Source organism: Cheilinus undulatus, linkage group 2, assembly GCF_018320785.1.
Source record: "Cheilinus undulatus linkage group 2, ASM1832078v1, whole genome shotgun sequence".
Lineage (NCBI taxonomy): Eukaryota > Metazoa > Chordata > Actinopteri > Labriformes > Labridae > Cheilinus > Cheilinus undulatus.
In genome coordinates, this window is record NC_054866.1 from 23691047 (window position 1) to 23704245 (window position 13199).

Genomic DNA, 13199 nt, shown 5'->3' on the forward strand with positions numbered 1-13199 from the left:
TGTGCCAGCTGCCAAAAAAAACACTGACGTATATATACGTCAATGGCACTCAGGCATTGGTTTTTAAATGACGTATACATATGTCAATGGCACTCAATGAGTTAATCAGGAGACACTTTAGTATTAAAACTGCAGAGCCATGGACAGGACTATAAATGGATGTGCAGTGAAAGCATCACTGATAGTTAAAATTATTGTGCAGACAGATGACTTGATTGAATGGACCTAAACTTTTAATACTCTCTTGTCTCTTATTCACACATTGAAGAGAAATCTACAGATTATTTATTTGACCCCTTCTGCAATGCCACTGAAATATGTAAAATACTGTATAAATATCTTTTCCTTACTTTGGCCTTTGATCGTGTGTTCCCTCAACTTACTTCCTATAATGCAGTATGCTTCCTGACTATCTGAGGTACCCTACTTCATGTGAAGTCACATTTCTGATTCAAACCAGGAAGAAGATCCATCCCACCAACTGTTGGCACAACATGATAGTTGAGTAAATCATACAGTTTAAGAGAGAAGTGCATGTGGGTAATCACTGGAGCATCATGGCCGATAAACAATGAGTATTATCACAAAAATGACGAGAGGCATTTGTCCGCAGACCTCTATGGTGGGGCGTTTTGGGCTCATCTGTTGCAGACCTTGACCATGGGCAGGAAGTGACCTACAAACACTCGTTGAGTTTTTCCTTAGTCTGTGGTGTTAAATTTTAAATTCATCCCCCTCAGTAAATTTTGGATTCATATTCATAAAGTTCTGCTGTTGTGAAAAATAGCCACTATGCGTAACCTCTGACAGCAAGCAGAAAATAAACATCAGTCAGTACGTCACTCTGCTTCTGGCTTAGATTACAGTATGCATGTCACTTCCTGCCCCATGGTCGAGGCCACCCCATTATGGAGATCTGCAACAGATGAGGCCAAAGCACCCCACCATAGAGGTCTGCAGCCAGATCCTCTTGAAATTGACAGCTGTGTCAGTACAGCAACGAGGAACAGTTGTGGAGGAAAATGACTGAATTGTAACCAAAAATGATAAAATGGAATCTAGTTTGTTTCTGAACACAACAGTAGTTTGACATCAGTGTGAAATGAAACATGAGATGTTCCCCTCTGACTTTTTATTATCATCTGCTGGGAAAGAGGTTTTTCCATCTCTGCAGGCAGAGCAGTCATCTGTCAGTCACTGATTTCTCAGCTCATTACTGAGTACACAGACTACAGCTAATTCATCCTGACAATGACAATAGACAGCATTCACAATCCAACAGCTGTCATGTTAATGAATGTTTCAATACTGATTCGTTAGAATCACTGAACATTTTAAACCACAAAGAAGCCTTATTTTTATTTTTCCATACTAAACAAACTTGTTTTTGTCCAGTTCTTCCCTTTAACAGTAAACATTCGAACACTTAAAACAGTAACAAAGCTGCGCTGTACACCCACTCATGACCTGTGAGCCACCCACCGGTAGCAGCTCATTATAACTTTGTGCATTTAATGACGAGCTATGACACAAAAGTAAACATAGATTCTGCTTTTGTCAACTCCCAGGTTAGTTTAATAGGTCACAATGCAAAGTTAAAATTTGGTTAACAGAAAAAAATTCAAGTAATGTCAAGTATCCTTGTAGAGACTAGTCTAAACTACAGTTTAATTATATTTAAAATCTTGCTTAATTATACACTACTGGACCTGTCTCCAACAACTACAAACACAATAATTACAGTTAACACTGTGAAAATGTTGCAATAACCTTTTGTAGAAGCTAATCTACCCATGATGCACTTCTAAGTTTCACTAATATAATCTGTACTCTGATGTCTCATGTCACTGTGGCCTCACAGTCACTCTTATATCGGGCCTCAGGGTCTGGGCACACTTCAGCTTTTAGAGATACCTTACATATAAATTCCTTGCATCATTTTAATATATATATATTTAACAAAATAGTAAATGTTTTCTTTAAGTGGTAATTTAGAAAATCTTTACACTCTCTGATGAATTAATCCACAAAAATGTAAATCTTACATTTCTTTATTTTTTTTAATAGAGTTTTAATATTAAAATACTAAAACAAGGACCATCTGAAGTGCATTTAAACGCGTTTATATAATTTTCCTCTGTGAACACTGGTTTGACAGATCTATGCTGAAGAGCATGATCAGACCGGTTCTGATTTCCCATCGTGCATCAGCAGCGAAATCAAAGCGCAACTTCATCTCGAGATGTTTTTCTCTTTTAAAGGCAATGAAAAAAGAAAACCCTGGCTAATTAGTTATGATGAAGACTTATGCAGAGGACTGGCACATCTATTACCCTGAAAGTAGCATTCAAAACCCTTCCTTCATGTTTTACTCTTCCAGTGGAAGCAGGAAAATAGCTGCACAAAACAAAGTTGAATGAAAAGACATTAAACATGTCATTATTAGCTGCATTGCATTTAAATGTGCTGATCTTGTGCCACTTTGTCAGCAGTTCCATACAGATAAGGAGCCTTGTATAGTCTATTATTATTCATTTAAGATCAGGCAAACCACTTTAAGAGTTTAGACACAAAGTGACCTCTGCACCACCTGCTGCCATCTTTTGTATTGGTGATCACTGCTCTGGTGTCACACTACACAGCTGTGTCCTCCTGCATGATTCAAATCCACTTGAAGGGTTTCTGATCTTTCTGCACATCATTAATAACCACAGCATGCTCTGTAGTGGCAGGGTTTTAAATGAAGAACTCATCGACTGACTCCTCTTTGTTTAATCGTGTTGACAGCAGCTCTGCAGTAGTCCTTTTCTCCACCACAGGCCCTTTAGAGGGACTCTGCCCTGCTGCCTGAGTCCTGCCTCCACACCCCTGCCTGGCTGTATTTTGACAGCCAGCATGACTCCATGTCTTTGATGAGCTCTGTGAGTGTATGTGCATCGGTGACAGATGTTCAATTAGCTCCTTGGCCGAAGCGTCACCAGCTGAAGCTCCAACAGCTGCAGGTCTCTCAGAACTGAGTGCATTTAAAAGGTCCAGAGAAGGAGAGCGAGTGACTGTAGTGTCAGAGCGAGGTGTGACTGCTACTCCAGTGTCCACATTGGTCTCTGGCTCCTCCTCTTCCTCAAGAAGGAGATGAGAGAAGGAGTGGGTGATGGAGGGACGCAGCGGGGACTCAGGGTGATTGGTGTTTGAGGGGCTGCTGCGCTGGGATGAGTAACAGGAGCTACCTGGAGGGGTGCTGCAGCAACTTCCTGACCCCAGACTCTCTGCTTTTCCATGAACCTTTTCCAGGATAGGGTCACTGCGTGGCCTGTGACCTATCGACACCAAGAGTAACATGCAGCAGAGTCAGGAGGACACTAAAAACATTATTTATGTGCTCAAAAGTCGTGAAACATAAAACTGCTCAGTGTGGTTTACAGCTTTTAAGGGCAGCTATCCAGATGTTATCTGCAAAAAATATCAATTTATAGCAACTTCACAAAAGAGTTAATTAACAGGATGGAAGATTTTAACAGACATGTGTCTTGATACACTTTTAATCGAAAGATGGGCTAATTGTTGATGTATCACTTGTACCACTATGGGCTTCCTCTCATACTTTTTAATTTGAATATTAAAGAGAAATCTAAAAATAAAAAAAGAAATAGATAATCAGTCATCTTAATAACTGCTGGCACCATGAGAAGTTTGGGACCAAAAAGGCTCGTGAGCTGAGAAGACTCATGATAAATTACTAAAAAAAGACACTTAAATACTTTGAAGAGGTGGCAAAGTCATGTTGCCAGTTGGCTTGTTAAATCTTAAAAACTGTTATTCACCTCAAATATGAAAGACATCTTAACATGACAGAAACTATAATCCAGAATAATCTACAGGGCCTCAAAAAAGTCTGCACACCCCTGTTAAAATTCCTGATTTTTGTGATGCAAAAAAATAATGCCAATATAAAATTTCAGAACCTTTTCCATGTTTTATGTTACCTTTATTATACACAAATCTATGGACAATGGTCATACTGGAAGGTGAAATTCCTTTTTATCCTCAGATTTCCAGCAGGTACCTGATAGTTCTGTGCAAAGCTGTTCATACTTAACAAAAACTCCTATTCTAGCTGAACATAAACAGCCCCAAAGCATGGCACTGCCCCTGCCGTTCTTCACAGAGGGTATGATATTCTTTTTCACATACTGTGCACACTACAGTGTCGTGAAAAAGTCTTTGCCCCCTTTCTGTTTCTGGATTTTTTTTTGCATATTTATCACACTTTAATGTGCAGATCATCAAACCAATTTTAATATTTCACAAAAACAACTCAAGTGTATACAAAATGCAGTTTCTAAATGATGATTTTATTTATTAAGGGGGGTAAAAATCCAAACCTATCTGGCCCTGTGTGAAAAAGTAATTGCCCCCCCCCCCCTTGTTAATTCATAAATTAACTGTGATTAATCACAGTTCTTGGAAAGCTGAGTTTAAATTTTACTGGCCACAGCCAGGCCTGATTACCACCAGATTTCAATCTCTTAAATAGAGGCTGTCAGACAAAGTGAAGTAGGCTACAAAATCTCAAATAGAAACGCATCATGTCTAACCTGACACGCCAGATGGATTTGTTTTACACATCAATCTGGAAAACCTTCGATATACAGCGTTTTGGAAAGGGCTGAGCCTTTGAAAAAAAAAACTTGGAGGGTGATTAGATGAATGTTCTGTCACATCTTTACGAGCCAATCAGAGCAACAAAACACGTGATGTTGCTGCCGTTACCGAGGTGCATGTGTGCAGCCATAGACATATGTGTGCAGCTACCAAGGACTAAACTCCGTAAAGAACTGCATAACACAAACCATAGCGACTACGGACAAGTCAGTACATGACTTTTGTCATTTTTGAAAAGGAAACAACTCACTGCTGTTCTTTCTTCTTCTTTTATCAAAGAAATGTCATCAAGTTCTGATAAAACTGGCGCTTTAGCAGCCTCCATGCCAGTGTCTTCTGCCATATTTGCACTGGCCTCTTGTTGCTGCTGGCTTACGTCACGACTCTACCGTGCCGAAAGTACTGCCCCTCGTCACTGATTGGTCCTGTCACTTTCTAACCTGGCCCAAACGGTTCCCACAGGAGCTTTGCAAGATGGATTTTTTTTTTGCCAGTGAGAAACAAGGAAATGGGTGTATCCATCTGCTTTGCAAGGCTACATCATGCCACGATGCAAAGAAATTTAAAAAACAAATGAGAAACAAAGTGATTGAAATCTATCAGTCTGGAAAAGTTTACAAAGCCATTTCCAAGGCTTTGGGACTCCAGAGAACCACGGTCAGAGCCATTATCCACAAATGGACAAAACTGGGAACAGTGGTGAACCTTCCCAGGAGTGTTCAGCCAACCAAAATGACTCCAAGAGTGCAACAACAACTCATCCAGGAGGTCACAAAAGAACCCAGGAAGACATCTACGTCAGTGTTCATGACTCAACCATAAGAAAGACACTAGGCAAAAATGGCATCATGGAAGAGTTCCAAGGCCAAAACCACTGCTGACAAAAAAAAAGATCACAAAGGCTCGTCTCACATTTGCAGAGAAACAACTTGATGACCCCCAAGACTTCTGGAGAAATATTCTGTGGACTGATGAGACAAAAGTTGAACTTTTGGGAAGGTGTGCGTCCTGTTACATCTGGCATAAAAATAACACAGCATTTGATAAAAGAACATCATGCCAACAGTCAAACATGGTGGTGGCAGTGTGATGGTCTGGGGCTGCTTTGCTGCTGTGATTAATGGAACAATTAATTCTCTGTCTACCAGAAAATCCTGAAGGTGAACGTCCGGCCATCAGTTCGTGCCCTCAAGCCCAGGCGCTCTTGGGTTATGCAGCAGGACAATGACCCGAAATATACCAGCAAGTCCACCTCTGAATGGCTGGAAAAAACAACTCCAAAATTAAGGTTTTTGAGTGGGCAAAGTCAAAGTAGTGACTAAAATCCAATTAAAATGCTGTGGTGTGATCTTAAACGGGCAGTTCATGCTCGAAAACCCCCCAATATGGCTGAGTTGAATCAATTCATGAACTCATCGTCTTTATAGCTCTTGCTTCGTGCACTGGGGCAAAGCCATGTTTGAACAGAAAAGGGCCATCACCAAACTGTTGTCACATAGAATGAGGCACAGCATTGTCCAAAATGTCTGGGTATGCTGAAGCATTAAGACTGTCCTTCAATAAAGATAAGGTACCAGAATTCCAGTCAAAAAATTAGTCTAGTCCTATTATTGCCATGGATCTTCCAGCCTTAGCTCCCCTTACTGCTGCCTCTTCATGTAATGTACATCTTCATGTAATCATGAAGGAATTTTAAACATATCTATGAAGCTCATTAAACAAACTAGGGCTACAAGCATAGCTCAGCACCCTAACACAATGTCTCTTCTGTGTACTTACTTTGCCTGTTTGTCTGCCAGGACAGGGGTGCTGGGAGGCTACAGGGTGACAGGCTGTGACTCTGTCCCGAGCCCCTGAGCTGCATTCCTCGAGGGGACACGCTAGGGCAGGTCAGGGGGAAAGCACAGGTCAAAGGTGGCTGAGGTTGAGCCGGGGTTTTCACCTGCACAGAAGGACAGGAGGAGACGGATTATGATTTACACCCCGACCAGAGAGATTTATGCAAGATAAGTAACTTTGACAGAATTAACCTACACGCATCTGACATATGGCTGTTGTGTTAGCTCTGGGTCAACTCTGTAAAGCAACCACAAAGTATTTTGGATTTCATTATATATTTAACAAAAAAACGTGTAAAAAAAAAAGAAAAACTGTTAAGAGACATTTGATGTGTTTATATTCCAAGATAATGAAGGACTTCAAACAAAGAAACACCTGACATTATTTGTATGGGATACAAATTTTCAGCTTAAATACTCTAAAACAACAACACACCAAATTTTCTTTATGTTAATTACTGATACAAAGTCAAGCAAGTAAATAACTTAAAAAATATATCTCATATTAATAATGTAATTATTTATATTAAACCAGTATCTTAAAATAAAAGCCACATATTTTCTTGTTTCACATCATGTGTGAGAAACTGTACATCCTCTAATGTTCAGACAGTATCTTATACTACATGGTGTTGGAGTTTGCTTTTTTGTGGAAATTTTAATGTCTGTCTGATTTAAATTCTACATCAGACGTTGTTTGTCAATCTTTGAAATAAGCATGACACTACATAGTCACTGATGTTCCTTTTTTTTTTTTTTTTTTTTTTACAAAAACTGCTTCCATCCAAAGCAATCTCTCTGTACTATCAAAGGACTTGGCACGCTTTTCTTTGAGCACTGATCCTGTTCTACAAATAACATTTTAGCTGGACAGTGACCACAGATCCCTTCTCTTTGGAGACTGTATTTTGTGAGATAATTACAGAGCAAACTCTCAGCAGACTACTCAAGACCACTACAACCACTGTAACAAACCTTGTGATTTAACCAAACATAAATTGACTAGTGTGGTTGTGATTAAAATACATAAAAGAAAACACAAAAAACAACAGTTTAAAAACAATCAATCATTCCCACAATTTACAGCAAATAAAGGGCAGTTAAATGTAGATTCTCATTTTAACAAATCTAACACTTTATCAAAACATTTTATCACTTTGTTGACAGCATAAGAAAATGAGGTCTATTTACAGCCACACTTACCTGAAAGAGAACCTTGTTGCCATCAAGGTCTTCTGTCTGCCAGCGTGTAGCGCTGATGGGGGTACAGGGGTTAGGCAGCAAAGGAACTAGCTGTCCAATTTCTTCCACACTGAACTGCAGCACAGCGGAGCAGCATGGCTCCACCCGAACCCCTGGTGACAACTGTTTTATGGCCAGCTGCAGGCTAAGGCCAGGCTCTAAGACAAGGGGGACAAATGAAGAAAGAACAGAGCTGACCTGATGCGAATGTGATACAGAACTTTAAAAATCTTTCTTGCGAAAGTAAATAAGAAACAAATTCTTCATTCTGCTGCCAAAACATCACTGGTACTTTTTATACTGAAGTTGGTTTAATGATGTTAAGATAATCACAAGCAATTCATTCTGAAGTCTGAACTTTAAGATGTACACTGTAAACAAGAGAATTATGTCACTTTTTTTGCCTTTTATAGTAAGAAAACAAATCTAAATCTAAACTTGTTCTGAAGGATGTGCTTTAGTTTCATTGTTTACAAATGTAAAAACGGCAAAATTCAAAGTCATACCTGTGTGGAGAGTGAACCAGCAGAAGCCTGTCTTCTGCTCCTCTGCCTGTCGCTGCAGCACGGTCTCATAAAGCCTCACAGCGTCCTCATAGTTATCATATCCACTGTACAGTGTCACTCGCAGAATCTCTCCTCCACAGTGCACAGGTCGAACCCCCCACACGGGCATCCCTGCACCCAGACTGTAGAAGTCTCTGCTGGGCAGAAGGTAGGGCTGCAGCAGGGCATTGTTGGAGGAGCTGCTGGAGGTTATATGAATTCCCCCGGTTCGTTTGCCACAGCTCTCAGTGTGGTGATACTGCCATGGTGGGCGCTGAAAAAAGTCCAGCACTTTGAGGATTCGCTCCTCTCCGTACGCCTCATGGAGAAAGAAAGTGATGGCCAGAGAGGGGTAGCCTAAAACATTTAAAAAAAGACTTACTCCCAGGAAACCCAAAGTAAATCATATGCATTTTAGCAAGGGACGCCTGTTGTAGGCTTATCCGTTTATATTAAACAGGGAATAAAGTAGTATTTAGTTAAGAATTCAATATTTAAGGGACTTATTGCCATGAAAGGAACACTGAAATGCTCTCAATATGTGCTGTTCTCACATCTGGAAATTATTTTCCTTTTTAACAGAGAAAACACAGAATATGAGATTAAGTGAAATATTTAAGCACACCAGGGTTCACTATCTTTGCCTTACAGCTTCAGCCTGCCTGTGTTATAAGATGTATGTCAAATTCAAAACCACACAGTAAGGAAGTTCACCTGCTACAGGACAGAGGCGAGTGTAACTTCTGAATGGGGAAGCCCTCTCCGACACATGAAAGACACGGAAGCTTGGGCAGAGCCAGCGGAGAAGGCGATCCAGGGTGTGCTGCAGCAGCAGGGAGTCTCCAGGGTTGGCTAGGAGATGCAAGTTCATTAGCAGGAACGGCTGCTGCGGCCGCTGCTGCCTGACCCTTCTGGTCATGCGCTCAACTATGGTTCAATACAAAAACAATGCAATGTAAAAAGGTGTCCACTGATATTTAAGACAAGATCTAGCAAGATAATGTTGAACTTGCTAAAGCTTGGACAGAGATTATAACAAATGTTTAAGTAGTTTATATTCTCTATCAGTTTGCAAGTCATTGTAGTAGTAGCCTCAGTACTTTTTAAATTTTGAATTCACTCCAATGGATCCACCTGCATATAAGGACAAAATTATTAGCCCCCCTTGAAAATTTTAGATATTCCCTAATTCTCCAAGTGCTATCAAACAGAGCAAGGATTTTTAACAAAGCTTTTCCAAACATCCTAGTCTTATTTTGGATGCCTCCATCGTTTTATTTGACACACAGAAAACCAAAAACTAATCTTGACATATCCTTCTCTCTTCATGATTCCTTCCATCATCACAAGATTCCCAGTTCCAGAAGCATCTCCACAGCATAATACTCCCAACACTGTGTTTCACTGTGGGGACGTTCTTTGGGTGACAAGCCTCTCCCTTCTTTCCCCAAACATAAGCAACGTCTCTGTGGTCAAAGAGCTTTAGTTTGGTCTAATCTGACAAAAAGACATGCTTCCAGTATGCAGAATCTTTCTCCAGGTTGTCCTTAGCTTACTTCAGTCTGGCTTGAAGGTGTCTCTTCCAGTGCAGGTCTCTAATGACTATCTTCTATGAGACTATAATTCTCGACTTGTCTAAGTCATTCACTAGCGTCTTGGCAGTTGTTTTGGGGTCTTTAGATACATCTCTCACTTGTTTTCTTTCCAGAGTCTTTGAAATCTTTCTTTTCCTATCTCTGCCAGGCTTTTTCTGTACTGTGTGGCTCTCTTATTTTCTTAATCTCTTGATGATATGTTTCACTCCAGTTCTTGATACTTTGAAATGCTGTGATAACTTAGTATATGCTTCTGTTTTGTTAGCATTATCAATAATTTTTCTCATCTAATCGTTTTTTCTTTTGTTTTTGCCATGATGCTTTCTCAAGTGACAGCTCAGACCATTACTGAAGCTTTTATGTTGTGTGTAAATATGAAAAAAAACCCATCAGTTTTAACTTGATTTTACAAGCTTTGAGCATTACAGTTATAGAACATCACTGTAAAACAGTGATTTGTGCTAAGCCTCAATAAAAAGGTCAGTTCTTATGGGGGCTAAAAATTTAGACCCAGGTAGTTTTTTGTGAAATAATTTTGTTCCTGTGTGCAAAGTGAAATAATGTAAGAATCTAAAATACTACTAGTATGAAGGAAAAGCTGTGTTAAAAATGTGTGTTACTTTGGCCTGCAATGTGAAAGCAGTCATGGTAGACTTCTAAGTCCAACATGTCTGGACTCTGAACCTATCTGTGTTACAGTGCCTGTTATACTTCAGTGAGAGTGAAAGGAACACTTACTGCCAGATGACATCCTGCTGCAGTCAGACCTGAACAGTACATAAAACGAAAACACATAAAAAATACTTAATGAAAAATGTTTTTGAAGCTTGAAAGACCAAAATCTGTCTCCATCTTGTGGTGGTTGGTTTGGAAAGCTGCCCCTTAGCTCTGGTCACCATGACAACACATTATCTGTCGCAAAGCTAACAGAAGCGTTTAAAGCTTATCTATGGAAAAATACCAAAAGTTTACAACATTTACAAGCATTCAACGAAGAGCACTAAAGACACACGACTAGGAGGAAGTTTCAAGTTAGAAATGTCAGCCCATTCACAGCTCACTTTCTTGAACAAAATTAATTTCCATTGTGGCTGTTGGCGAAGTTGTGCTAGCTCACGTTAGCCTGGAGCTAACACAGAAACAACCGTTGACTTACTCGGCAGTTTCAGCTCCAGAGTCCACGGTCTCATCGTCTTCTCTCTTCAAAACCGCCACTCTCCGAAACATAGCCCAGTCCGCCTCTCACATTTGGAAGAGCTCCCTGAACACAGACGTTGAGCTGTTTGTTGAGCTGAAAAGAAAAAGCATCCTGTCTGTTAGTTTCTTTCACCAGCCTGCTCTAGTCCTCCAAAAATGGGACTCCCTTGCTGGGACGCTGACGTCACCAGGCAACTATACACCGTTATGTTGAACTACAGGCCCCTGGATTGTGTTATGACTGTGTATGAAGACAACTCTAAATGTCATTCACGCCGAGTTTAGGTTTAAGTACATGCTACAGTGCATGCAGAAATGTAGAGTCCAGGCGAAAGGGAGCAGCAGAAGTTGTGCTACTTAAATATAAAGCCGCCTACAATAACACAGAGCAGATGGCGTGCGTCTAACAATATGAGAAGACAAAGGGGACAGTCCAGACGGGCTGTGCAGATTTAAAAGTGCAGGGGACGTGTGGAGGGGAGGCACTAAACCCCTGAAAATTAAACACACTGTTAAGAGTATTACACCCCTAAATAGCTCGGTTTGAAGCACGGCATCTGCTTTCCCATACAACTCTGACTTTTAAGACGTGCACTCCGTTTAAGAATAGCCCACGTGTAAACAGATACACACAGGGGAATAAATTATTATTATAGTTTCATTATAATTATCGTCGAGTTTTTTTTCCCTAAATATACATAACCCCCCCGAAAATTGGTTTCCACATTTCCAGGGTTTAACCTTATTATATATAGGTTTCTTAATATTTAATCTAGGGCTGTGGAAATTAATTACATTAATCATGGTCAACTATAACCCACAATTTGTGCACCAATTTTTTAAGAATGCAATTTACCACATACCTCTTTGACCCTTGCAACACACTTTGGTTAAGCTATGCCAGCATTCCTCTGCAGCCATAGTGATGTAAAACAAGTCCATCTTAATGTCTCATTTTACTTTTAAAAAATCTCCCACAGCTTGTCAAAAGTCATGTGTTTTGTGTTAATGAACATTTAACTTTTTACTGTCCCCTTGTCAGTCCATAACAACTTCCTTTTCTGTAGTTAAGTTTGTGTCACAATCTTTAATCTACCAATAAAAGCAGAACTGTTTCCAAACAGGAAGTCATTTACCCTTCGTTTGAGACACAAAAATCACAAATGACACAAAAACAATCTTAAATGCAAAACAGTTGTGTTTTAAAATATGATAAATAGGGCATGATTAATTGCGATTAACTCATCCTGACTTCAAATGGAATTAAAAATTGTAATATTCTGACAGTCTTAATTGAATCTATAAATACCGCAGTCAATTAAATTCTCAATCAGGACCAGCTGGAGGCTATGATCTGAATAAGCAGACACCGATGTTAACTATAACAAAAAAAATAAAATGAGCATGAGATATTCCAGTACATATCGGCATTCGGCAGTTTCAAAGCTGTCTTACACGCTTTTTAAAACTACACATATTATGAACTTGTATTTTTGTCTAATATGAAAAAACAGTATCAAGTACTTGTGTCTAGTATTTCTTTGAATGGTTTCATAAAGGTGTTAATCTAAAACTTATGGTTATTTGTAAGTCTAGATTTTGGTCTGTTAGGTAAATATGGCCCTATTTAAATTCATCAGTGCCAATATAAATACTTTAACATTTTACAAAATATAGAGTATAAACAAATAATGTTCAAGGAGGATGAAAAATTTAATCTTCAAAAAGGTAGCGTGTGTAATATTTAGCTTAGTAGTACTTAGATAAACAACTTGGGTAAAAATTAAGCATAACATGTATAAGTACGTCTGTCTAAATTGGTGTTTTATCACTTGAACATATAAAATTATATTTCTTTCTAACATTGTTGGGCTCTGTAGTCTGTAGGGTTTGTTCACTTACATGAGGGGCAAATGTTTGAAACATCCTTCACCTTTCTTCATCCCAGTACAAACCCTCCAGTAAACTCGACAGCTCCATGAGATAGTCACAATTTTGCCACTTTTCTTGAAGTCAAAGTCCCTCGTGAACTGTAAATTTGGGTTTGGCACATCGTCTACATTAATCGTTTAAACCGTGGCCTTCTTTTAAAATGTATGAAAAAAGAACCCATTCCTTCA

At 39.5% G+C, this 13199-nt stretch overlaps 1 protein-coding gene across 1 annotated transcript; it reads right to left on the minus strand.

Annotated features, from left to right (window-relative positions):
* Positions 1-1098: 1098 nt before the first annotated feature.
* LOC121517919 (protein FAM124B) lies at positions 1099-11257 on the minus strand. Its single transcript, XM_041800034.1, has 7 exons — positions 11039-11257; positions 10621-10649; positions 9002-9214; positions 8249-8644; positions 7704-7900; positions 6442-6604; positions 1099-3317 (listed from the first exon to the last, which is right to left on the minus strand). Exons 1-7 carry the CDS (start codon positions 11107-11109, stop codon positions 2737-2739), a joined length of 1650 nt encoding a protein of 549 aa, XP_041655968.1. The 5' UTR covers positions 11110-11257; the 3' UTR covers positions 1099-2736.
* Between the last annotated feature and the right edge of the window lie 1942 nt (positions 11258-13199).

Bases quoted from the DNA above. Each gene is read 5' to 3' on its own strand.
- LOC121517919 (XM_041800034.1), bottom strand. From the start codon at position 11,109: ATGTTTCGGAGAGTGGCGGTTTTGAAGAGAGAAGACGATGAGACCGTG. The intron at 6,605-7,703 runs GTAAGTGTGGCT...CCTTCTGTGCAG, and splicing joins GCAACAAGGTTCTCTTTCAG to GTGAAAACCCCGGCTCAACC. The intron at 3,318-6,441 runs GTAAGTACACAG...TGGTGTCGATAG, and splicing joins CTGGCAGACAAACAGGCAAA to GTCACAGGCCACGCAGTGAC.